The 27,590-nt window shown below is 43.8% G+C and overlaps 1 protein-coding gene across 1 annotated transcript; it reads left to right on the top strand.

Moving 5' to 3' along the window:
* Positions 1-616: 616 nt before the first annotated feature.
* Positions 617-27,590, top strand: LOC146189641 (uncharacterized). Its single transcript, XM_084603306.1, has 11 exons — positions 617-739; positions 10,690-10,844; positions 10,945-11,003; positions 12,885-12,923; positions 16,590-16,625; positions 18,845-18,944; positions 21,668-21,816; positions 22,657-22,704; positions 22,907-22,948; positions 24,325-24,478; positions 27,287-27,590. Exons 2-11 carry the CDS (start codon positions 10,691-10,693, stop codon positions 27,349-27,351), a joined length of 846 nt encoding a protein of 281 aa, XP_084459432.1. The 5' UTR covers positions 617-739; position 10,690; the 3' UTR covers positions 27,352-27,590.

Here is a 27,590-nt window from a genome sequence, read left to right as displayed (position 1 = left end):
TTTATCTCCCCCTTCATTTCTTTTAATCTCCTCACGATTATTTTTCCATCTTTACTTCCCGAATTCCCCTTCCTACACAGAGTAGCATGTCAGCGAAATTTAAATGCCGGCTAAAATCTCTGTTCTTCATTAAAGGGTCTCTCTCTCTCTGGATAGAAGTTAAGCCTATGATCAATGACACTCTTCTGTTATTTCAGGGGTACAAAAAACCACTTTCAAAGTTCATTATATATCTTGATGAGCGTACAATAGCCAATACCGACATTGTGCAATATAAGTAATCAACAATGGAGGATCGAGATCGACCTTAGAAGGCGATCACCAATGCTGAGAAGATATAAGAATAAAAAACTGACGAAGAAGGCACATGACAGAAGGAACCTATGTGCTCCTTAAAGAAAATAGGAAAGCCGGTGAATTCATGCTTACTAGCAGTAGTTAGGTCAGTCGTGCGCTGTATTAACATCTGGGTCAACATCTGCTCATCCGAGCACAACGGACACGAGTCGCAAAATGTAACGCAATAAATGAAACACAGCGAAGCACTCGATTACGCTGGAAGCGCGTTGACGTTTTCTCTGTTTCCACGGGAACGCTTGTCCCGAAGACTTCGGACAATGGCGAAACGTGCGACAGCAAAGAACAATGATCTGGAGGCAATCGCACCTGTCGGGATCACCTTGCACGACTAGCGACACACTGCCTACAGAGTTCGCTACGCTCAATTCGACGCCATTCGGTACGTATATTTCAGTATACGTGCACTTTTAGCTTGTTAGTGAAGCTGATTGACTAGCATTAATGGCGTAACACCGTCTTAACTCATAGCCTTGGACTGTCACGCGAGCCGCACGCAAGCCGCTCCGTTTCAAACTTACCTGCTGGATTGGAACGCCGATACTGGCCCCTCTTAGCACTTTCAAGAGCCACACGTGATTGCGATTCAAGCGAGTACACAAGGCCTAATGTTTATTTACAGATGCAAAGAAAACCAGCCTGTTAATTTCCGATTGCAAAACACCTGCGTGGATGATTTTTCCTTTTACTAGGAGATACTATGGTCGAAAAGTGCAATGTCGGAATACTAGGCTTTATGAAATGAAGACCGCCCCGCCGGGGTGGTGCAGTGGTTGCAGCGCTCGACTACTGTGCCCAAGGACGCGGGATCGAATCCCGGCCTCAGCGGCCGCTTTTCGATGGAGGCGAAAAGCAAGACACCCGCGTGCTGTGCGATATCAGCGCACGTTAAAGAACCCCAGGTGGTCGAAATTTCTGGAGTCCTCCACTACGGCGTCTCTCATAGCCCGAGTCGCTTTGGGACGTTAAAACCCACAAACCAAACCAAACCAAACAACGGATAGTGAACTCATTTTCTGCTTCGAAGATGCACTTGACAATATATAATAGAAAAGAAATTTAATATTATCGCTGCTGTCAGTCAGCATAAAAACGGTGAAGGACATGATGCTAAACTTGCCATTTTGAGGAAAAGATTAACAACTGAGTTATCGTTCAAAACCCCCTCATTTACGATATGAAGAGTGAAAAAATTGCCTGCAGCAAAGAATCCTCTTGTAAATGCGGCTCACTTTCAGACAAAAGCTGCGGGGTCGCTATGTACCCAGCTATGTATTTAAAGGAGTGTAATGGCAGTTGTCATATATAACCTTTTGCAAACGGCAAACGTTTATACAGAAGTCTTAGTCGGTTCCCGCCAGAAGGCATGACATTGCATGCTGCTTCTGATGATTTAGACGAAGAATATCAAGAATAGGAAAAAGGCGACGGATGTCAAACACAGAACGTGATTGTCGCCTTCATTCGCGATGCTGCTTACAAAACACATATCAACAAACATATAAAGCCGCCATATTTTGCGGTGAAGTATTTTAAGTGTTTTAACGTAATTTTCAAGCCGCAAGACATAGACTGCAGCTGCATGAGTACTTTTCCATCAGTAGATGTGTTTTGTTATACGCATCTACGTCATGATGTCGTCATTAGCAGCTACGTTTGGCGTCAAGATCGGACAAAGGCCCCCCCCAGTGAGCTCGGATAATTTCCGCTTGTTCCTTGCTGCTGCCACGTCGTTGCAGTTGCCAAACCTTGTCACTTCGCCGTACTGTTGGCCGTCATCAATTAGGTCTTTCTTCCTGTCCCGTTAGTAGACCTCCGGTTGTCAGTACTCTGAATTACATCCTGTTCAGCCTAACTTCTTCTGCTTAATTTAAACCACTAAACAACTATTGTAGATAGGTTAGTACAGTTTGGCTTTTTTTTTTTTTTTTTTTTCATCGAAAAGACGAAGAGCACATGAGACACAAATGGCGGTGCACGAACAACTGACAGTCGACTTCTCGCTTGCTCAGAATAAGTGACTGTCGCTGAGCGGTAAACGTCAGAAGATGTGTACCGTCATATACAACACGTAAAAACAAGAAGGCCGCCATATAGTATACCTTTTTTTTTTTTTCTTTCGTGCACTGAGCTCAAAGAATGAATGCTTCGTTACCGATAAATTTCGACTAACCTCTCCAAGCTGCTCCAGGTAGCGTCGTGCGGTGGCAAACAGCGATATGCAACAACTCGTGTATAGTAACGACGCGTTCTGTAATGTCTTCAAGTGTCGGGCAGATAATGAAAAAAAAAAAGTCCCTGTATTTTCAAACTGACAGTTATGCGAAAAGAATAATTTTCTACCGCTCTGCGCTGCAATATTCGGTTTTGTGTGTCATAACAGTGGCGATTCTAAAACTGTAAATTTATATTAATAAGAGCCGCTAGCTGGTATACGCTAAAAAGCTCTTTACTTCAAAAACTTTACTGTCGATAGCCCCGCTTTTGACAGCGAAGGGTTGTGGACTAGAGTTGTACTAATTCCAGAATATATGTTTCTTTAGCTAAGTGCTAGAAAGCCGTGCGTTTTGTTTTGCTATTTTTTGTGGGAAATGTCCACAGGCGGTTACAGCGCTGCCTTGCTTGCAACGGCGTCACGTGTTCTGGATGGCCTTGCGTCCTCCCCACGCGCTACTGGTCCAATAATTGTGCACTCCACGTAGTCCCCTACTTAAGCGAATTAGCGATGATTCCACCAGCCAGTTGTCATAAGCATGTTATCTTAAACTAGATACCAATGCGCAAGTGTCACATTCGCACTCTACTGTTGTGTGTAAGATCAAAATACAGCGCGGCTACTTGGGACAAACAGAGAGGAGAATAACGGACAAGCGCTGACTAACAACTGAAGTTTATTCGAAAAAGGCACATGTAATATACACTTTTTTTCTCAAGAACCAGGACGCTTTCTCAAGAACCATGGGTCTGTTTGTCCCAAGTAGCCGCGCTGTTTTTTGATCTTGCAATGCACCAACTAGCTCAGATTTCCATTCTTGTGTGTGTGTGTGTGTGTGTGTGTGTGTGTGTGTGTGTGTGTGTGTGTGTGTGTGTGTGTGTGTGTGTGTGTGTGTGTGTGTGTGTGTGTGTGTGTGTGTGTGTGTGTGTGTGTGTGTGTGTGTGTGTGTGTGTGTGTGTGTGTGTGTGTGTGTGTGTGTGTGTGTGTGTGTGTGTGTGTGTGTGTGTGTGTGTGTGTGTGTGTGTGTGTGTGTGTGTGTGTGTGTGTGTGTGTGTGTGTGTGTGTGTGTGTGTGTGTGTGTGTGTGTGTGTGTGTGTGTGTGTGTGTGTGTGAGTGCGCGCGTGCGTGCGTGTTTTAATTTATATAAATTAACGAAACTATAAAGGATCGAACTACGAATTACGCGGCCATGCAGGCGACCACGTCATTGACAAAAATGTTTTTGGCCAGTCTGATGTATCCCATCTTCAGCACGATCTGGATATTGGTGCGCAAGGTGCACAATGAGCTGAGTGTCCATGTATATTTGTCACACGCATGCGAGCTCTGAAGCAGTCTGCGTATTTTGTCACAACACTATTGTTGAAATATCTGTGTCAGTAGTGTATACATGTCAGTAACATGTGTACCTAAAAGCTAGATACAGAGCCCTGGCAGTAAAACGGAGCTCTAGTGACCACTGATACATTATAAAATTATAAGCTATTTAACAAACAGAAGAACAAAAGACTGGCGAAACAGCATGTAGCATGTCAAGTTCGACTATTTGCTTCTGTTTTTTTTTTTTTTTTTAAGTCGTCAAATATATTTCGGTGTTCATTTCTCAACGCAACGCAGATTTCGTCTTTCTTTTCTTTTTGTGGTGTTTGGGGGAAGGGGGGGGGGGGGGTGCATAGTATTTTCAACAGGTGGACGAGCGGTTCTATTTCGATGATATAACGTGGTATTCCAGTGGAGTCAAAACCACTTAGCGTATGCCTTCACCATTTTGTTAGCACGAAGTGCAGCTTACCAGTAAGTTTTGGCTGTGCGTACGGCTGTGCTTGTGAAAAGAAGCGATATTGCCATTTAAAAAGCAGCAGAAGTTAAATGATGGATCAGGCGAACAAAAAGTGCGAATTAAATTTTTCTTCTAAAAACTGAATTGCATGGTTGTGTTAATCTTATTTGAACAAGAGGGCGGGGCATCATGCATGTGGCATACGCGCTGTTTGCAGCTATGCGACTACCGCTAGCCCGTTGTTGCAACTGCTTAAGACACTTTTTCGTGACGAATATGCATGACGGTTATAGTTTAGTTTAGTTTTGTTTAGTGTATGGTGTTTACCGTCCCAAAGCGACTGAGGCTATGAGAGACGCCGTAGCGTACATTGTTTATAGATCTATAAACGTTGGTAGTGGAGGACTCCGGAAATTTCGACCACCCGGGGTTCTTTAACGTGCACTGACATCGCACAGCACACGGGCGCCTAGCTTCTTGTCTCCATCGAAAACCGGCCGCTGCGGCTGGGATTCGATCCCGCATCCTTGGGTACAGCAGTAGAGTGCCCCTAACAACTGCGTCACCGCGGTGGGGTGCATGAATTTTATGCAGTGGAGCAACCTGTATACTTAACGAAGGAATTGCTCTGGGCTAGAGATAGTGTCCAGCACTATGCTAGCAAACGACGTTTGGCCAGATGCGGATGGAGCCTTATTAGCGGTAAACACTATACACTAGCAGACGAGGCTTCGCGATTAGCAGCTTAGAGTTTCTTACTCTTACCTAAAGGGAAAGCTGGGGGCGCTGCACTTCAGCCACCACGGATCACGGATCATGCGCCGGTGAGCTGCTTGGTGCACGACAGTCGCATTTTGTCGAGAACAAGGAGTGACGTTACTAAGATGTCTCCTCCTCATTATCATCATCATGAGTCGCAAACGTAGCAAGCAAAGCCATAGTAGCGAAGGCGCAAAAGCAGACGACGCCAATAAGAGGTCTCTGTTTTCCGAAATGCCCCTAAAAAACTTCCTAAAATAATTGAGCAACCATTATAGCTTCAAAACATTTTTTTAACGTGTTTATTAGGGGCGAAATATTGGTTCCCGGGCTGCTCAAGACTTAGCCAATAGGAGAGAGAGCAATCGCTTATTTTGGACAAATTTTACACTTACATGCTGTTCCGCTCGCTTTTTGCAATTTATAGTCCCAATATTGAATGTTGGGACATTTTTCATTGTAGAACAAAGTTTATTTTTGCATTGTTCTTGGCCAAAAGTTGTAGTTCTGCACACGATAGCTCTCCGCCCAATGATGCTTTGGGTGCCCATGGTGGCTGAACTAGTCGTCAGGAAACTCCATACAAACTCCCATAAATGGCGGCATAGCTTTCCTTCTGCGTAAGAGTAAGAAACGCTGTGACTAGCATAACCATGCAGTCTGCATAACAGTATAAGGTAACGAAGCAGTGCCTGAAAACGTACAGTTGAGCAACTAACCAACGTGCAGTTGAGCAGCGTTGGGATATTTCCTTAAATGTTCAGCCAACACCAACGTTCCTGGATCTATAAGAACGTTGACCAACACCGTAACCACTAAGCCTAATGACGACACCGTCCCATCTCGTCCATCACCTGTAAACGTTATTAATTTCGCTTATGAGTAAGTTTAACTTTTATTAAAAAGCCAGTGAGCCGTAAATACTAGCCTTTTTTGGCTAAAACCGAATTTCGAAAACGCTATTTGCCGTACTTATGTCGACGCTTCCAGCAAATCCCTTCCTATCATGTCTTGATCTTTTAGATTCTGGAGGCATAGAAAACTCGAAGCGAACGGGTTGGTGTCGAGGTCCTAAAGAGGATCTTTATTTCCGCTCGCAGTCCCTCTTCGCGTATAGCATGCTGCATCGTTAAGGTGTGCCTTTGATTGTCACGCACGCCACTAAGCATCTTCATCTCCAATTACTTAAAGACGGTCTTCCGGGAACGAATACGACAATCTTCGATTCGTCAGCAACCGCATCTGACCGGTGTCTTCGATGTTCTACCGTATCGGGTTTCTTACGGCACTGTTCTCTCAGTTGTTGTTATCTTCAACAAAAGATTCAGTAGAGACACTTAGGACCACCTAAATGTGAGAATGCGACAACATTACTCTTTGTGGGGCCGCAGTGTATATGTAAATGTATTTTAAATGCATTCATTTTTTTCCTGGAAGTGAAATGTGTCAGCATATGGGGCTAGTAATGGGGCTAGTAAAGCTTTCAACTTAAAAACAACGCGCATCCAGTATACATGCGATCCGCTAAAGACACAGGCGGAGGCTGAAAGTTGTTAATAATAATAATAATTGGTTCACAGGAAGGGGAAGGCGCAGTATCTGTCACACTTGCTCTGTGGACACCTGAACCGCGCCGTAAGGGAAGGGATGAAGGTGGGAGTGAAAGTGGAAAGAGAGAAAGGGGAGCCGTAGTGGAGGGCTACGGAGTAATTTCGACCACCTGGGGATCTGTAACGTGCGCTGACATCGCACAGCACACGGACGCCACTTCGTTTCGCCTCCATCGAAACGCAGCCGCCGTGGTAGGGTTCGAACCTGGGGACTCCGGCACAGTAGTTGGGCGTCTTACCACTGCACCACCCCGGCGGGGCGGCTGAAAGTTGTTCAAAATCGTTTTCTTTAAAAAAAAAAAAAAATAGCCGATCTAAAATTCTGAACAAATCGGTAGGTAACTGAATATATGAGCTGAAGGCTATATGCGCATAATTTTGAGCGTTTTTATGGCAGGTGAACTTTTAAGCATGAACAGAGTGAAAGTCGTTCAATCTCTAAAAGAATGCTTTCAAAGGAGGAGTATACACTTGCAGTTTCACTTTTATTATTTTGCCGAAGAGACTGATAACTAAAGAGTGCGGGCCAATTTTTTTTTTTTTTTCCTCTTAGTTGTTTCGTACAGCTGGTCCTGTGAATCGCACGGGTTTGTGAATCAGACAACCGATGATCGTCGATAAGATTTAGGAGCTAGCAGCACGTCGTTGTACGGGCCCTCTGCGGTATGCTTTCATGCCTTGCAGCGTTCAAACCTGCCAATGGGATCCCAAAGCCAGCACCCGCGCGCCAATCTTCAAAACCAATTTTTATGTAAGCCGTGTGGGTTTACCTATTGGCTCTATTCTTGCAGCTAAGAAAGGAATGGACGGCATTTTTTGGAGGGTTGGCTGAATTTGCTTCGACAATGGGTTTATACACAGATTTTACCGTTCACCTGGACTAAGTGCGGAAATTTCCATTCTACCTCGTTAGGTCGAAATTAAACACAGGCTTGGCGCTGTTTACATCCCCATGTGGCCACGGCTTTTTGCGAGGTGGGGACAAATGTTCCGTTGATGACAATGGCACATCGTGTCACATGCGACAGTTTTAACATGATTGGCAGCTTCCCAGGGTAAGGTGTACACTAACAAACAATCTTCTAGGCATGCTGTCGTCGCCAAATTTCACTGGAAAAGACATCATTTTTGCTTAATGTCAGTTGTGACAAACAACAACAGCGTGACAAACAAGACTTGATGGCTGCACTGGGACAACTTTATTTTGCTTTGTCAGCGCCATCCCGACATTTGTCACTACTGTGTAGGCAATCTCGCACATCGTGAAATTGATCACGGACGGCGATTGAATCTGTGTGACAGGACTTACCTCCGTGTTGTGAACAACTCCGGTTGTTCGCGGGGTGGTCGGCCCATATTCCGAAAAATGTCCCACACAGTCCTGCTTACGTCAGCCGTCGCACAGCTTGTCTCTAGTTGAGTGATTACACCGATGTCTGGCCGGTTGCTTCCCACCTTCTTTATTCTACCAGTCGAATAAGAGAAGCTACGCAGTTCACTCCGGCATCGAAGGATTACCTTCGTCGTTATAAGACTTTCTGCGCTGAGAAGTCACCTTTTTTTTTTTTCTTCGCCCTCCTGCCTTCAGCTGCTGGGACGCCGAGTTACCGGGAGGCGAAGGGTTTGTGTTCATATCAAAACCTAATGAATGTTCTCACACATTTCTCAAATGTTCTTTTAGCTTTTAGTTTGAAATTCTCGGACTCACTTGCAACTAAAGGCGAACTTATAAGATAGAGTGAGACATTGAAAATGGCTTTCGAAGAGTGGCTCTACAGTAGTTGTAACAAATTGTAGTTATGGCAATTAAATTTGCTAAAAATCTTCTAATTGAATGCAATTTGCGCAAGAGCTAGAATTAAATTAAACTTTTACCTGGTATAGTTTATATTTGTTTTTATTATTTTACATTTGTGTACCTTTCCTCAATATCTACTGGATGTAGAGACCTGATATATACACGACGACTGGAATATTTCACTTTGGAAAAAACAATTATTTTTGCTTTCATTCTTGCTTTTCTGTGACTGCTACCCACGAATACCTATTTCTAGTTACAGATGTACAAACTGACTTAAGCTCTTATACTATTTATGGTACGCAAAAGGCGTGGAATAATATCTGTGGAAAAGTTCTTTGTTTGCTCCCACCGTATAGTTTCGGGGAAAAAAATGTACAAAAATGTTTTCATGCCGAGAATGCAGGCAAAGACTTTGAAAACCGCTGCCTTTCGCTCGAGAGGACACCGAAAAAGGCTGAGAAAAGCACCTTTGAAGCTGCTGGTTACTAATCGTATATATTTTACGAAAACTAAAGAAATGTGTTACCAGCAGGTTGCCAAGCTTGCAAATTTAGTTGTTGTTTTTTTTTTAACAAGAAAATTGCAAATAAAGCGAGCTCAACGTTCGACTTTATTGCTAAAAACGATCAAAAGCACCTTCGTGATCACGTATACCCAAGTGTAATATATTTTATTAAAGATAAAGAAATCATCTGTACGAAATTTATATATATCAATACATTATTTCGACAACAAAAAAAAAAAAAAACCTACCTTAAACAACCCCATCGAGGTTTTACTAGTAAAGTCTAATAGCTAGCCCTTTTCGTGATCATTTGCTTGGTTACAAAAGAGGTTTTCCTTGGTGAGAAATTTGAAATTAAAGTTGGTCGATTTATTTTATTTTCGTTAAGCCACTTCAGTTTGATATTTACGCGCCGCTCATGACGTTAAGTGCCGCGGATTCACTTGCTTGCTCACGTTTTGCCATTTGGCTTTTGATTTCGTCTTTCATTGCGATCAACTGACTCTAACTCTTGAAAATGGTTCACGAAAACATTCACAGATAACATCAGCTGATCTCAAAATTCAACTGAAGGCACGATATCCCCAATGCTATTTATAGCTTGTTTACGTATTAAGGTATTCAGAGACCTGGATTGAGAACAGCTAAGGATAAAAGGTAATGGATAATATCTAAATAATCTTCAATAAGCTGATATGTCACTTCCTGGGAACAAATTTCAAAGGACGACCAAATGCCTGGAAAGACAGCGGTGGGCTTAAAAATTCAAATGCAGAAGACTACAGCTATATTCAGTAGTCCCAGAAGGAAACAGCCGTTTATATAGGTAGCGAGGCGCTGTAAGTGGTAAGGGAATACATCTACTTGCCATGTAGTGCCCGCAGATCTGGGCCCTAAGAATGAAAAAAAAAAAAAAAAAAATAGAAAAATAACAATGATGTGGAACGTATCTGATGAGCCCTCTCTGTGATCTTAAATGGCACTTTGTGAGTATATTCCTCAAGAAAAAAGTGTACAGCAGTTTAATTTTGCCCGTACTTACCTGTGCCACAAAAGCGTGGAGGTCAGCAAAAAGGGTTCAGGTTTAACTGAAGATAACGCAGAGAGTTACGGAAATAAAAATCATAGGTGAAACGGTAAGGTGCAGGAAGAGTGCAAAAATGTGTCAGGAAAATCAGGTGTACCGAATAGACGTGAGCAAGACATGTTATGCGCGAAGGCATGATACCGGCCTCTCACAGCTTGAGTCGCTTTGGGACGTTAAAGACCACAAACTAAACTTCATTGCTTTCTGGGAAATGGGCTCGTTTGCTCTTTAGAAAAAAAAGTATAGAGTAAATAGATCTATTGTAACTTAAGTTCGTGTCTTAATGCTCTATTAGGGAGTATGCCTTCAGAGCTTAAGTACAATAGTTGTAGAAGCCACAGCCTCTCGAGATCGAGGGGAAGAAATCCGACGACCGTTTACCAGAGCAAAAAATGTCACGTACTGAACTGGCGAAACATGCCGGCTGAAACATTGGGGCTTCACTTTTTTTTTTTTTGTCCCCAGTACCCATTGCGATCGCTACATTCACTTTAATTTCGAATGTGCGCAAGAAAGAGTAATCGAAATTTTCAGATGCGTATACATTTAAAACTTATGTTTTCGTTCTCTTTCAGGATGGCCGGTGTGTCGAGAATGCTCCCAGCAGCATGCTGCGTGGTCATCTTTGCGTTCGCTCTGGCTCAGGTACACGCGCAAGAAATTGAGACACAGCTTTACCCCCAGTTACAGGCGCAAGGAAGTGAGACACAGCTTCCTCCCACCACCAGCAGTAAGTAGACATTTCACTGCACGCGCTGTAGACCGACAGCGCGAAAATACACGAGGACTGCGCATAATGCCATGATTTGCTTCCTCGCCTTCATTTTCAGGGCCTACAGGGCCCCGTTGCCATCCTGTGTACATTCCTGATGTCATGGGCATAAGTAAGGTAAGAATAAAGAGAGCAGAAGCTGGATATCAAGCATCGACTGTATACTGTATCCCTTTTTCAAAAAATGCAGGCTTTGTTTTTAATGTCCTTTTGATAGAAAAATGCAATTGGAACATGAAATGCATAAAATATTTATAGGGTACAGCAGCGCTGCTGCACAAACACGAAGGAAGAAACGATGAAACACGGCGCTGATTTGAAATTGATCAGTTGCAAATCAGCGCTATGCCTCGTTCCTTCTTCTTCCTTCGTATCATTCCACTTACCCATCAGTTTGTTTTATTGCATTACGAAAGCCATTTTTATATTGAACCCAGCGGACATAGAGCGGCCAATCATAAAGACGCCCGCAGTAATGACAAACGGCTCAGCGGCTCAACTATAGGTCACAATCAAGGAGGTTATAATAGAACAGTTCTATTAGAACCTCCTTGTTCACAACCATGTGAAGATATCGTGCAGTCGGAACGCACGTTTGCCAGGGGCAAGCCGGAGCTATCCAAAACTGCATCCCACAGCAGCTTCGTGGTTTCCTTGTCGACGGTTTTACCTACATCATAGAGCGCGCTAATTGGTCCCCGCGTGTCTGGTCCGCCGGCATTTGGTGGAAATGTGGCGCCATCTGTCGTCGTAGAGGTGATCTGCGCATGCGCGCTGACGCTCGCGCGGTAGCGGCAAGCGGTGGCTGTCAGTGGTAGCGCTACAGTGGCTAATAGCGCTAAACTAAATGTCTCGATTCATGCATCCTTTGTCAGCGGAATGACTGTCTAGCTGCTTTTTCTCTCTCTCTTTTTTTCAGCGGTCGGCGAGTAGAAAGTTTCTCCCTAACCCTACCCTGGAGCATTTATCTGCAGACATTCGTCAAGTTGCGACATTTAGAAAATTCGGTGGCGCTGGTGAAAGCCGCGACCCTAATTTTTCAGAGCGACAATAGAGAGATTTAGCTTACCGTGATCCGCGATCCGCCACCGTGACCCTCTACCGCGCGTGGGCAGGCGCACAAGCTGATTGGTCCTGACGCGGCAGGTCTATGTGCCGACATCAAGTATGTGGCGCCATCTATCGGCGTCAAGGGGATCTGGGCATGCGCAGTGGAAAGCACGGTGGCGGATCAGGGTAGCGGATCGCGGTAAGTTAAATCTCTCTAATGCGTGCCCGGTCGCCGCTACCCCAGAATAGCCGACAAAACTGGCAACGACGGAGTTTGATATGTCCTTCGGTAGTCACCTTATGCAGCACTGATCTGGCTCCTTCGGACTCCTATGTTCGGATATTCGAAGAACAAAATTCCAGTGCGACCATGCGAGACTTCAGCGCCGATCTTTGCTGCTTTACACCGCTGTTCTCTACAAGACTAGAACGAAGGACGATGTACCGGAGGCGTGTTCTCCAGCGTCCCCGATCAGTGCTGAAAATATGTGTATGAAATGGACAGGTGTCCAAAAACGTATAGAAAATTCTGAAAAAATAAAGTGGTACGCTTTAGTTTCCGGCAATGCAGCACAATGAGTCATGAAGAGAAATGTTGCTCATTTCTTTCGGTATGACCTTTACAGCTAGTTAATTAGTGGTCATTTAGAAATTGGCACCCGCCGCATCTGAAACTATGTTCTGTAATGTATTATTTTTCACCCTAGTTTCAGGATGTCCGAAATTTCTTGCTGGAACAACACTGCGTGTAATACGAAAAGAAGTGCATCGAGCATTTCTCTATATGACGGTCGATGTCACAGAACAACAGATGACATGCCAGGGTCGGCGTATCCGTCACATCGAAGTGTCGATTTGGTTGTCTATCCGTTTCAGTGGCATTTAAAGCACTGATATATTCTGCTGGTCACTATATATTGTTTTGTTGTTACCTGTGCCCCTTTACAGTGCCTGAACGGGACACTGAACCTGTGCGGACTGAACAAAGTAAGTTATGCACAAAATAAAATTAAACAATGAGGGTATGGTTCCGGCGCGAAGTAGCAACTATTTAACTCAACTATTTACACTCGCGCCTTTTTGTAAATGAACTTTATTCAGCGGACTCGTGGCCGTTACAGATCTGTGGCTCTGTCTGTAGCTGTCTGTCAGCGAAATATTCTAATAAAAGCTCGCTTGCAGAGGCCATTCATGAAAAGACGGTTAATTACTGCAGCAATATCGCTCCCAACTCTTTGGATTTGTCACAACGTGTGTGCCGAAAACCGCAGTGTCATGTTACCCTATGTCATTTCACTAAAGGGCTACCATCAATAAATTACGTGATGTCCTGAAATAGTTATTAAAAAAGAAATTCTCCACTAGAAAGAGTTCCGGCATAAAGCTGAGTTGTTGCAATGCTGTAACTGGAGTAAGACAGACATACTGAATTGTGAAAGTAATAAATCCTGCAAAATCTACCTTAAGCGTTTCAGCCACAATTACGTCGGGTAAACGAAAAAAAAAAAAGGTATTTACGATTACCGGAAGTGTGCGCGCTATTAGCGCACCGCTGTGTACGTATAGAGTTCCTTGGACTGCCAGGAGATCAAATCAGTCGATATTGTCAACCATAAACCCTGACTGCTCATTGGAGGGTCAAATTCTAAAGTTAAAGCTCAGCTACTTTGGTCATCTGATGAGAAGAGATGAGTCGCTGGAGAAAGATTTGATGTTGGGAAAGGTTGAGGGTCGCCGGAGAAGGGGTAGGCAGCGAACGCGATGGTTAGATGGCATCCTCGAGGCACTGCAGATGAACTTATGTGATGTTAGGAAGATAGTGAGAGACCGGAAAGCGTGGCGTGACATGGTCCATAGGGTCACGAAGAGTCGGACACGACTGAACGACTGAACTGAACTGAACTGAACTGTGTACGTATAAGCTCACATATCAAAATATTCTATTTGCTATCGAATTGGCACAGACAGATTGAAATGAAATGTTTATACATGAAGTTTTGTGCCTTTTTTATCATCCTTGTCAGCATTACCAATGAAGAAAAAATCTACCAGTCATTCTACGCTGCCAAACATGTATATCGAGCATGAAACCCCCATGTCGAGGGCGCCTCGATGGTACCAGTCATGCGTCAATTTAGTGACTTAAATTTGTTTAACTTTGTTTTTTTATTATTATGATGTTGGATCACGCGGTATGCATGAGGTAACGTGGTAGGTACACTGTTTCAACGCTGAGGCAAACATCTATTGTAGCGGTAATGTCAAGGATCTATAGCGACATCGTCCCAAGCTACCTGAATGTGCGCAGTAAAGCTGACGCTCTAAACAAATGTGACCCGACCTGCCCCACCTTTAGTGATACGGGCAATGACGCTAGGTGTCATTACGAGTACCTTACCAAGCAGAGGTTGATTTAAGTGTTGCTCACTCGCAAATAAAAGTGCGCATGTTTAAAAAAAGCCGCTGCAGTTATAACAGATGAAGGAAATAAATATTCAGTAAGAAACACACCTCATACAGCAAAAGTACAGCAAAAGTACAGCAAAATTTTAACTGTGGGGATAATAACCTGCATGGAAGTAGCGGTTACCATGCCAAGAAGTTAGCTGCCCTTATCAACCCACATCAGTAAAGCTCCAGTACTGCAGCTCTTTTGAGCAGAAGCAGACGATAAACATTTCGCTAAAACCATAGTGACCAGAAACAGAACTGCCGTGTTACTGTAAATTAAGGTCGTGGTATTAACTGAGTAAAAAAGGCCGCCAGTTTGGCATGTGTGTTCCTAGCTGCTTAGAGTATAGTGTGCGTACGTAATGTGTCAGTTATGACCTACCGAAACAAAGAACTGAACGCTGCACATTCAATCTCCGATACCAATGAGGGACGCCACAGAGCATATACTTACGCTGACTCATGCCCACTGGAATTGAAACGCACAAAAAAAAAGAGGAGGCGTTGACATCAATGAAAAACTGCAAGCGCAAAAACACAGTACCAGGAAAGTAGAAAAGCACAGATCAGGACGAGCCACACAAACTCATCACGGTAATTGCCCACTCACGAGTAATCTTTGCCCCTTAATATATCTTGTAAGGCTGGTTGGTACCCGTTAAACATGAGAGGGAGCCTTACCCATTGAACTAAAATAAGATAAAAGATTGAGATTAATTATGAAAGTAGCAGCGAGTCCACATCAAAGCATAACCACGAACATATTTCACTATAAAAGTAGCTATTCACAATGCTGCTTCAGTCATTTAGCTTCTATAGCATTATTAGAGATTAAATAAACAGCTACAAGCAAGGTAACCACAGTAAGCTCCTGCACTAAATTACTGTGTGCTACCCCAAATTAAAGAGTGTAATGTAGAGGCTTGTATTGGAATACTGAATTTGTATTCGAATACTGATGAAAGATGAATTCGATTGATTTGATAAAGAAATGAATTTTTCTTTTTTGTGACGCTCATGTATGCAGATTTTTGCAAGTAATACACATCCCCATTTTTACTCCACTCGGCAATTTCATTCAAATCATCCTGTAACGCAATGAAATCATTCGAAAAGCTAATAACCTTATACAACACAGAAGCATCCGGGAACAGACAAATATATGAGAAGCAATACAAGAGTAGCTGTCATTTATAAAGATGAAAAATAACAGCAAAATAAAAAGAACACCGCGAAGAACCAGACGTAGCCTAGTCCCAATTTTTCGCGCGCACAGAAGCATTCAAACACAGCTTTTTTTCCAGAAATATTGCAGATTGGAATTGCTTGCCAGTAACAATAACTGAATCGAATAATTCTGCAAACCGGCTTGACAATTATCTCATGTAATTTAATCCTGATTGTGACTCATTCGTCATGGTTTTCTCCTATGTTTTTGTATGTTCTTGCGTGTACTTTAATTTTGGGCAATATGTCTCGTATATCAAGCTGACAGCTAGCTTTTGTGTATTGCGCCACTCCTGCTTGGGCCGAACTGGATTGTAGGTTTAGCTAAGCCTCAGAGCTAAGTGTTCTAAACCAACATTTTTTAAAAACCTACGGCGTGCCCTGGCCCAGGGAAACCAAACTAAGAGTTGTTCAGGGTCGCTTATTCTAATCTTCGGGGTTTCGTACACCAAACATAATTAGTTAGTAAAGACTAGTGAGAAAGATTTAAGTTACTGGCTTCAGGAAAAAATGTCAATACAAAAGTTATAGATCGCTTCGAAGAATAACTAGCTACGTTGCTTCCATCACGCTACGATTTACGTAGTTCTATTTATTGGCCTTCAAAGAAAGTTATTACGCCACCAGCTTTCACTAAGTGCGCACACACCACTTCATCGGATAGAGCACTGCAGAGAAAACCGTTTTCGCTTTTTTTTTTCTTCTCTTGAGCCACCGAAGAGTTTTCGTCACTTACGTAACTTTTGGTAGATCAAGACAGAGAACAGGCCGCTGCTAGTGAAAAAAAATCTAACTAAATATCAGGATCGATGACGAAACCTCGAAGCTTTGCTTGCTTCCCTATAAACAACGTACAAAGAAAAAAGTGCGCGTTTGAAATAATTCTTATAGCAATCTACCGACTGCACGTAGCAAGGTGATAGAAAGCCGTAAGGCTGTTTTTTATGCTTTTTTTTTTTTTTTTCATCCTTCTAGCAAACCCGCAGGAGCGCATCCAGAGCACTTGGCAAGGTGAGTGTGTGAGTCAAGTACAAAGTACCGCTTATGCGCGCAGCACCAAAGTCAAAACACGGAGTATAACAAAAGATTACGATGTCAATAACATTTAATGCCAGAAAAAAAAAAAGCGATAAACTTTTGGCTAGTCACAGCGCACAGATTGTGGGGCTAGTTGGTGCATGATACCCAACTTATTGCGCCACTGTTCAAGACAACTTTCTGCGACGTTTGTCACACGTGCGATGCAAATAGGGAGGAATCAAAGCAGTATATTATATATTATACTAATTTACAGCGCACAGTATGCCACTTGTTTAATGTTTGAAGACAAAGACAAGCCTCGCGAAAACGCTATAGACAAGTTCCTCATATTTACTCTAACGCGCAAACTGAAGTAGCCGCGAACACTTGGTGTGGAAGTCTATGAAATGATTCAGGATCGTAATAGGTGAACAAATCTGGTGTCGCTATTGGGAAGAGAAACTTCCACTGGTCAAACGCAACCTTCACGGGGAGCAGCCAAGGTCGTCTTAAATTCTGAGTTTAAGTAAAATGTGTAAATGGACACAATGTAGGAGAATAATGAATGGAATGAAGGAAGCTCTAGAGACCGGAATAAGTCTTCAGATTGCGCAATAAGGAGTAGTTATAGTTGAAGGGAATAACAGCGCAGAGACGAGGGACAAGGAAGGAAGACAGCACAGCGCCAGTGTTGTCTTCCTTCCTTGTCTCTCGTCTCTGCGCTGTTATTCCTTTCAAATATGTACCAACTAGCTCAAACCTCCGTTTTATTGAGTAGTTATAGGCCAGACCTCTATATATTTGCCAGTTGGGAAGCTTCTCACAGTGTTTGTGTATCAAAAAACGATGGGCTGATTTGGCCAAAGTATGAGAGTTTGACGGTTTTGACGGTCCATAATTACGGTAAACTACGCGCAGGCATCGCACAGAACGCGAGAGCATTTTGCGCTCCGCGCCAACACTGGAATGAACAGCCGAAGACTAAGCCAAAGAACCATGTTTCAATTCTTGATCGATGTTTTTATTTATTTATTTATTTATTTATTTATTTATTTATTTATTTATTTATTTATTTATTTATTTATTTATTTATTTATTTATTTATTTATTTATTTAACACACTAAGAATTTGAGGTCTGGACGAGTCTTCAGCTGGAGTGAAGATCGCTGGAAAACGCATCAACAACCTTAGATATGCGGATGATACCACTTTAATGGCAGAAAGTGAAGTGGATCTCAAGAGACTTCTGATGCGCGTACAAGAAGAGAGTGAGAAGTTTGGGCTTAAACTGAACATTAAAAAGACGAAGATCATGGCGTCTTGCCCTATCAAGTCCTGGAGCATCAATGGACAAGAAGTGGAAGCTGTGACAGATTTTCTGTTCTTGGGCGCCAAGATTACCTCGGAAGGAGACTGCAGCCATGAAATTAGGAGACGCCTGCTTCTGGGAAAGAGAGCAATGGTTAGCCTTGACCGCCTAGTAAAGAGCAGAGACATTAGTCTGCCAACCAAGATCCGTATAACCCGTGCTATGGTCTTTCCAGTTGTAATGTATGGATGCGAGAGTTGGACTGTGAAAAAGGCTGACCGCCGAAGAATCGACGCGTTTGAATTGTGGTGCTGGCGAAGACTCTTAAGAGTTCCTTGGACTGCCAGACGATCAAATCAGTCGATATTGTCGACCATAAACCCTGACTGCTCATTGGAGGGTCAAATTCTAAAGTTAAAGCTCAGCTACTTTGGTCATCTGATGAGAAGAGAGGAGTCGCTGGAGAAAGATTTGATGTTGGGAAAGGTTGAGGGTCGCCGGAGAAGGGGTAGGCAGCGAACGCGATGGTTAGATGGCATTCTCGAGGCATTGCAGATGAAGCTATGTGATGTTAAGAAGATAGTGAGAGACCGGAAAGCGTGGCGTGACATGGTCCATAGGGTCACGAAGAGTCGGACACGACTGAACGCCTGAACTGAACTGAACTGAAGAATTTGAGGACCAGGAGCAGGATATCAGCTGATTAGTTAAGGGCACAGCTCGTAATAGCCATTGTCATAAACGTACATGCCACACAGTCATTTCGATAGAAACATAACAACACGTAAAGAACGTAGCTTATAATGCAAAGACTCATAGTTAGAGCTTCAGGAGTAAAGATGTTCGAGTATTCGCCGGTGAACTGTGTTTCGTTAAACGCGTTGTCGTCTTTATTCGCAGTGCTTGGTGGCATCGCTGGCCACCAAAAACTTCCTGACCATCATCTTGGGCATGCTGAGAGCTGGCCTCCGGTTTGTCTTGAGGATCGCTTTTCCTGGATGTAAGCAAAACATGCTGTTCTTCTCACTGCTTTTGCATCCCTTCAAGCATCGGGTGCTTCCTGAGCTTTCTGCAGATACGTAGTTGTTGTTGTTGCCCTCATATTTAACACTTTATATTCGCCTGGAAGGAACTGGCCTTCACACTATGTTGCACATTTCTAGCCTAAGCCATGCCGAAGTTTCATATATTTTTTATTTTCTTCATTCACAGCCCTGCATGACATCAGTAACGATCCCCCTCATATTACAAGAACTTTAAGCGCGTAAATACTGATGTGAACAAAAATACAGTTAAACCTACTTGTAACAATATTGAAGTGTTAAGAAAATATTGCCAGGGGGCGCTCGGAGCGAAAGACGTTGAAGTGAATAGGCTCCGCTCCGCTAAAGTGAGCTACGCACTTTAGCTCCGCCCTCGTAGGACGTATTTTAAACTGTGACCGTACTGTGACTGTACTATGACTGGTCAACAACACCGTGATAATATCATTATGTCCAGTAATTGTTATAACCGGGTTAAGCAAAAACAAAGTGGCATAAACTTCAGAGCATTTAATAAGATAAGTAGCTTACAATGTAGATTTCTTAGCAGGAAAAAACACTTATCAGCCAGCTTTGACTGCTTCACGGCATATTTCATCCATACCTCTCTACAGGGAGCCTAACTAAAGCATATATTAGGGAAAGAGAGGTGGGGAGGGGAACCTTTAACAAATATAAAGTCCTGGAGGGACTCTGTCATTTGTAAGGCCTCTTTTGCACGAGTTCCTGTTCTTCGTCGCTGTAAGCGCAGGTGATAGCTGAGGTGATGCCGTTGCAGGTGATGCCGAGCGAGAAAAAGAGTCACGATCCGAAGATAATTTCTCATAATCAGTGAAAGAAGAGACACGAGCTCTGTGCCGCTCGATCGTGGCTCTTTTCTGAGAAATCCTCGTTGGCTCCTGAGTAAAGTAAAGAGTGCTTGGTAATTGCACATGTATACATATAGAATCAACTCTCAAATTCTTTGTCTCAATACATCTCAATACGCTTATATATTTAGGCTAAAATTTCCCATTAGGGGGTATCGTAATCTTTCGTAGAATTTTTTCACGGCTGAATAGTTAAAATATGAAAATTCTGTCAGTCCGGACACGCCGCTATCATAGCTACATCGATGGGAGCTTCGCATGATTTCGCGTCACTGGCATTACGAACGAAGCCCACTTTCTACACTTCGTCTCACAAGATATTTGCAGCACTCCGAAAGGCAAGGGCGCCCTCGACCAATCAGGATCATGCGCACTATGATAGGTCATTGTGATCCTACGGGCCCCTCGCCCCCGAATTAGCGGGGGCGACAGCGGACCACAATTACCCATTGTAGTGCGCATGGTCCTGATTGGTCGAGGGCGCCCTTGCCTTTCGCAGAGCTACAAACAGCTTGTGAGAGGAAGTAAAGAAGCATATCTGATGAGCTTGCAGGGCCAAGGGAGCAGTGAAGGCGCGTGCACCTCGGTGACTGAAGGAGTTATGTCGCACGCGCGTCGCCACTGGCGCCCCAGCGCATTTCATGCGAGAGGCACACCCACAGACACGTCTCAGTATTTTCTTCTCCCCCCCCCCCCCCCCCCCCCCCCGAAGCCACCGCGGCATCTAAACGTCTCCGTAAAGCACGACGCTCGAGTACATGACCACGCGGGCACAGCATCGGCTCGATCCATCGGTCGGCTCCGCGCACTGTGGGCGTTGTTTTGCTACAGAGTAGCACGCTCTAGTTTAGCATCCGTGGCTGTAGCATCTTTGTGTTTTTATCTTTTAAGGCTCTCGATGACCAGCTTTAATTATCATAACCGACGATGCGCTATGATAACATTTGTATAAGCGGTTTATTTTGCCATAGAAAACACAGATATGCTGCCGCGGCAGGCCATCGTTATATCCAATATATTGTCCTAACCGGCACTGTTATAAGTTGCTTTGACTGAAAAGAGATACTGTGCCGTACCCAGGCAATTACGTGGACAGCAAGAAACTGGATCGTTGTACCACTTGGGAGGTGCCAAAGGAACTTAGCGCGCCTTTAGCCTTCCGAGGCAGCTTAAGGGAGTAAATGCACGATCCTGCTTACAGGTACATAGATCTTGCGGGTTTCGGCAACCTTTTTTTGGCACAAAAATTTACGCAGCATTTAAATTACGTCTTAATGCGCTAAACCCGGCGACAGAAGAGCTGGGGTGAACGCCAACTCTCCCTGAAGAGGGCTGTTTTTCGCGAGCAGCGGCCTTGCAGGACTTCCATCGCAGGAGGGCTGGCGACCACAACTTAACCTCCGAAGCCGTACAGGGTGCGGTTTCCCTCACCGGCGCCTGCTTATGCTGCTCTTGTTGTAAAATGTTGAGCATGCCTAGAGGATAAGAAATCTACCTGCCTAACGTGGCTTCTCGTTTCCTGTAGATGTGATCCGTTAACATCTCACACTATGACGCGACTGCTTCACATCGGTAACTCCAGATAGCACGATGGATAGCGAGCGAATCTTTCTCGGGCAAGCCGAATGCATACATGCACTGCCTGCATCGCCGTATTCTATAGAAACATGCTAGTTAATGCTAGGCACTGGCCAGCTACCACTGCTTGCATACGCATTTGCACGGTGCGGCACAGTTTCGGTATTTCTGACATCCTTTCTTGAGAGTGTCAGTATCTCCCACGTTCTCAAAATATTGTTATTTTGTTCCAGCGACGTCTGTTGTGTACCCATTCTGGCAGAGAGTGAAAAATTTGTTTAGGAGAAGAAGGCAGCCAGAACCCAGCAAGATTTTGTTCACGTCGAGACCTTGCAACGACACGATTCCAGTTTACTTTCCCGACTTCCTCAGAATTGCTGATGTAAGTGACGGTGGTTTCTTCTCTTCGCAACTAGTGTAAAGCTGAATTCAGAACTCGCGAGCGCCATTGCTCAAAGCAATCACAGAGTACACTGCGGCGTAAAAGGGGCGACAGACATTTTTTCGAGGTAAACTTTTTTTCCCGCGGACAGTAAGATTTGTTCAATCATTCTTGAGAACACCAGCTGACAGCAATAAGGAGCACACATGTGCACACGTTGAGTTGAGGTAATGAGGAAACAACTTTCGATACTGGAATTTCGCATGTACTTAACCGATTGGTAAAACCGAAACGAAAAAAGAAAAAGGCCAATTTTAAGAATACGGCGTGTGGGAGGGGGAGGGGGCGGAGGCTAGAAATTTTAAGGGAGTGAACTACACTGGCTTAGAATTTTATGGACCAAAAAAAAAATATATATTGCAAGAAATGCATTCTGCAAATCGGACTACCCATTCCAGCACTTCGCCACCCTCCGTCCCCTAAATACAGCTCGTTGTCTCGTTCTACTCGCAGCAAGAAAAGAATCCATTTTGCAACGCTATAAGCCTGGTGATTAAAACTAACGCGAGACCTCTCCTATAAAACCGCACTCTGGCCTTACTTCGACAAACGAAAAATAACAGCAGGAGGTTTCAAAATGCGAAAAGTGTGAATCGTCGAAACGGACTTAGGATTTTTGGGGAGGTTAACGCTCTTCAAGACATACAAGCATACGCAAATACTTGTAACACGGACTGTGCTCACACAAGCCAATGCGGCGGCTTGGGGGAAGTAAAAGCTACTACAGCTATTACACTGTCTCTCTCTCTCTTTTTGTTTTTTTGTTTTTTTACAATGCAGTGCGTTCGCCCTGAACACTTCATGTGCAGCAAGACCGGCAGCTTGGACGTGAGTATAAATTCGTTTCACGCGAATGGAGAAAACAAGCGCAAAAAAAAACTCGCCTCGGCTTGTCGCTCCATTTTGCGTCATTTTTTATTTATTATTATTATTATTATTATTATTATTATTATTATTATTATTATTATTATTATTATTATTATTATTATTATTATTATTATTATTATTATTATTATTATTATTATTTCAGATCGGATCATCTGTGGTGACTTCGGTTCTGTCCATGGTGGTGGTGAGTAGACTTGAGCTGCTTCGGGTATTTGTGTTCTTCACTGTGCGGCGTCTGTTTTTCACCTCCTGTCTGTATACAAGAGCCGAACGGTGAGGGATACAAGCGGCATTGGTGTAACGTTACGGACTGCTGCTAATTGACGTTTAAGATCAATTTCCTTGGGCACAATGTAGATTACAAGGCGAGCACTTAAGATTCGGTTGGTTTGTTAAACGCGAATGAACTGGGACATCTATCACAGCAACTGACACCGGCTAAGGTTTTCTCACAATCAGAAAGCAATCAGTTACTGTGACCTCCGATTTTCGTGATCGTTGTATGACAAAAAGAACATGGACCGACCAAGGAGACGCAATGTCAACTGACGTCAAACTTGTCCATTGCCATAGTTTCGTTTTAAAATTTTGTACATCAATACTGGAAATCAATAAAAAGAGCAGTATTTCCGAATAAATAAATAATATTAAATTTTAGCAGTGGAGGAAAAAGCCTGGACATTCTGGCTCGCGCGGTGTAGTTCATACTGAGCGCGTAGTATGTATCACGAGACGTGTCATTGCGCCATCCTTGCCTTGACTACCAAAAGATGGCTGTCATCACTCAATAAATAAAATAAAGCAATAAATCAAAGACAGGTTCGCTTCCTTCGTGATTCGTGAGCGACGAAATAAAAAAGAGCGTTCACGTGTTTCAAACTTGCTCATTGTCTTATTTGAGCTTATGTCCAGCCGCTAAAGATTCATTTATATCTAGTGGTAAAAGGCTCAACATAGTAACTTAAAAAATGGGGCTTGTATAGTCTTAAACCGCAATAGACACATTTCACTCTCACCACATAGAAACGAAAGAACACGATATTCCAAGCATCTAGTCGAGTATCGCGCACACAGCGATAAGTTCATGTTCTCTTTCTCTCTCCAGGCGGTCCGCGAATGGAATGATTTAGCCGATGAAGTGGTTAATTGCTCATCAATAGAAAGTTTCACTTCACGGCTGCCAACTGTTTCTTGAGAGCCCTATATATGTCTAGCCCGATCTCTGTACAAATATTGTGAAACATGTGCCTTAAGGGTGATTGAATTGTACCATATTGTATTGTATTGTATTGTATTGTATTGTATTGTATTGTATCATATCCTTCTCTTCTTTTCTATTTCTTGTTCCACACTGCCATATAGAATTGTGTAAAAAGTTAGCAAGTGTGGACTGTCAACATTTGTCATTCTGCGAAAACGCAAAAAAACAAAAGGAAAAAGAACAGAGATGTTGGCTTACAAGTATTCACAAAAGCATTAAATATTTGTAATGCCAATATACTCACGCAAATAACGCGCTCGTTCTAATTATTGTTCTGTACTCTCACGACGTCATTGCAGTGCATCTTGAAGAAGCTGCCGTTTTTCAATGTGCTGAGGCTGGTCAAGGACGTGGCGTGCAACTTTTTGACCCTCATGATAAAACTCTTCGAGAAGACCAGAGCCTTGAAGTTCATGGTGCCCGTCACGGAGCTGGTCCAGATAATATTGAGCTGTAAGTACACCAATCGCCTGGATCAATATCTCTTCGACGGCTGCGACGGCAGCTTTTCTCAAACGAAACAATTTTGGCCCTGTGTCAAGAACAGTAGTAACAGAGGTTATTAACTAGAATAGGGTAAGAAGTAGCAAATGTTATTGTAAAGGGAAATGGATGCTCAGAAACCCCAATCCAAGGCTCCATAGATCCGGCCAACCAGCTCCACCCTGTGCGCAGCAGGCACGCAATCAGCAATCACTTTACGATAGCGACAGGGGAGTGCTTGCTCTCCCTTAGATACGCGCTTGGCGCCAGCCAAGTTTCAGAGCTCAGACTTTCGCGCCAAGTGATGGCACAGGCTTAATCATGGGAGCAGAGTTGGGGGGGGGGGGGGGGAGCACAAGGGACGATGTGACATATTCTGAAACCATGTGGTCGGGTGGCCCTCGCACCGGTCGCTGCTGGAAGGAGGGATGCGTTGGTACGAGGAAGGAGCCACCTTGTAGCTAGTTGAAGACAGGGGAACACAAGGAGAGAGGTCAAACTGGCGAAAGTTGGGTTGTGTTTATGGGATTTAACGTCCCAAAGCGACACAGGCTATAAGAGACGCCGTAGTGGAGGGCTCTGGAAATTTCGACCACCTGGGGTTTTTTAACGTGCTCTGATATCGCACGTCACGCGGGCGCCCTGCTTTTCGCCTCCTTCGAAAAGCGGCCGCCGAGGCCGGGATTTGATCCCGCATCCTTGAGCACACTAGTCGAGCGCCAAAAGCACTGCACCAAATTGACGACAGTGTTGAAGATGACAGAAGTATGTGCGCGAGAGGAGGAAAGGTGGAAACTTATACGGCAGAATTAACTCCTCCAAAATCGTTATTCCCGAAAAAAAAAGTGATAAAAAATCAAATTTTTGTTGCACCACTTGACTCAACAAAGAACATGAATTGCAGAAACAGCCCCAAACTGAATTTTGTTTGCGCATAATATACTAAATTAAATTATTGCAAATTCTACAAAACGTTCAGCTTCAGTGCAAAATTCTTGCTATAGTTGGGCCTCGTTGTGCAACTCATTCAGGATTTCGTGGTTATGGTTAAAATGTTCGCCCAGAATAATCGCTTCCAAACGTTACCGTCAAGAAAAGTGGTTGCGAGTAATAAGTGACGTCAAAAAGTCGGTCTGGCAACTATCCTTTCGTATTCTATCGTGTTCTTGAAGCAGGGTACCGAGAACAGCCCGTATTCTTCGCGCCACGTCCTGGCTTCTATTCGGGTTATTTTTGTTGCCCTTTTATCACTTGAAGCAAATGAAGAAGAGGCGTTTAGGCACCAGAGAAAGTGATAACCAAAGATCTGACGCCTAATCGTCGGACGAACATTATTTCTCATTTTGATTGTGAGGCTAAAGGTCTTCTGTCATCCGGCTCTTCACTACGTCCAGCCTGAAGTCCAGATGCACTTCTTTCCTATCGCTAAATTAAAAACATATGAAGACAAAGACGAGGTAAAATCGAAGTTGACTCTCGTGCACTGCCGGCACGCCGAATCTTCGCCGTATTCAAAATCTGTCCATACCGAAGCGAATCACAAAACCTCAGTGGCCCTACTCTTATTATCAAAAGCCGTATTGATTTTAGCTTCTGAATCTGAGGATATGTTAGCACACCTTCATTCTCAGTCCCCTTTTTTTCTGACCAGACCTGTCTGCGAATAAGTCGCCTCACTGCAGGAAGCGAATATCTAGTTGCCTGGTATAAGCGTTCAAATTATTTTCGTCTTGATTTGCCGGCCCAGTTACATATATTTTTGTGTTGTCTTATTTTAATGGTAAAGTTGATCGCAGCGGGACAGCCAAACTGATCTTTACTACAGGGTGGGAACTTGCGCGAGCAATGACATGCCCAGGTACTCTTCGGGGGTAGTGGTACAGTGAACTAGAATATACAGTGCAGCGGACGGGGGCCTTCTAGTGACCCCAAAAATGTCGCCCTCTTCGGGTCACTCTCAAGAAAGTGCGATCGCAGCGCCGCCAGAAACGTACGGGTTACAGTCGCGCTTGAGCAGTTGCTGTTTTTGCTCTCTAAACACTGTCGGAGTACTTACTACGCAGTTAAAATCAAATATTTATTTGCTTTACGCGACAGGCACGCAGTACAACAGAAGTTATCGATTCTGTTTGCAGACGAACGCATGAACGCGATAGCAGTGCACGTAAACGCTTTCAAGAGTGACCGACAGCAGCGCCGACTCTCATTTTCGAGGACAGGCGCCCCATGGGAAATCTCTCCCGTCTGCTACACTGTATGTTCTAGTTCGTAGCGGTATCGGTACAAACTTTGTGGACGAACCAGTTTTTCTTCGGTAGCGAAATAGTTAAATGCGACATTTACGTCCGACAACTCTGGTTCTAGATACGTACGATAGCGAAGGCCATTTGAATGTGAGCTTTTTCCGAAAGAAAAGAAGACAAATTAAGAAATAAGTTCATTTATTCTTATTCTTTGCGTGTAAAATGCGTATGCAGCCTCTGTCAAAAGTTTACAGTCCAAGAATTTCCTTTACCATGCCGTAAAGGCGAAGCGATCTGTACATCTGAGAATGAACCAACTTCCCAGACAGAAGTGATGAACAAAGCATCCGTCAACATCTGTATTGATCACCGACACTCTGCAAAGGTTATCCCTATAACAGAAGGAGTAAATGAAAACTATGTACATTTCTCTATACTTGATGTCATCCATTGTGAACATACTATAGCCACCTGAACGAAGAACTGGCAACGCCGTGTAACTACTGAGTGCGTTTGTTTGTTCGTTTTTTCGCAGGTCGAGTTTCCAGCCCATTGCCCGTGACTGCGGAGAGGATGCTTATAAACGATAATATTTTATAACGCTCATTGAAGACGCCATTGCCGTCCACAGCAAAGAGGAGGGAAAGCTTTCTCTCAACGAATGCGAGGATGGCCCGTTTGCACGCAGAAAAACGACTGGGCCAGGCTTCGATGGAAAACACATCGACATACAAGGCCTTTTAGGCAAACCTGCCCCTATTTTTAAATAAGAGAACTGAGGTAAAAAATAAACTTTCTTTTTGTGATGCAACAGCACCGGCACAGGCGGACGTCAGAAA

This window comes from Amblyomma maculatum, chromosome 5, assembly GCF_055883805.1.
Source record: "Amblyomma maculatum isolate TAMU_Amacu chromosome 5, ASM5588380v1, whole genome shotgun sequence".
Lineage (NCBI taxonomy): Eukaryota > Metazoa > Arthropoda > Arachnida > Ixodida > Ixodidae > Amblyomma > Amblyomma maculatum.
This window is presented reverse-complemented; position numbering and strand designations above follow the sequence as displayed.

Excerpts from the sequence above, each read along its gene's own strand:
- LOC146189641 (XM_084603306.1), top strand. The coding sequence starts at position 10,691 with ATGGCCGGTGTGTCGAGAATGCTCCCAGCAGCATGCTGCGTGGTCATC. Across the intron at positions 21,817-22,656 it reads ACTTCCTCAGAATTGCTGAT|TGCGTTCGCCCTGAACACTT; the intron begins GTAAGTGACGGT and ends TTTACAATGCAG. Across the intron at positions 24,479-27,286 it reads GGTCCAGATAATATTGAGCT|GTCGAGTTTCCAGCCCATTG; the intron begins GTAAGTACACCA and ends GTTTTTTCGCAG.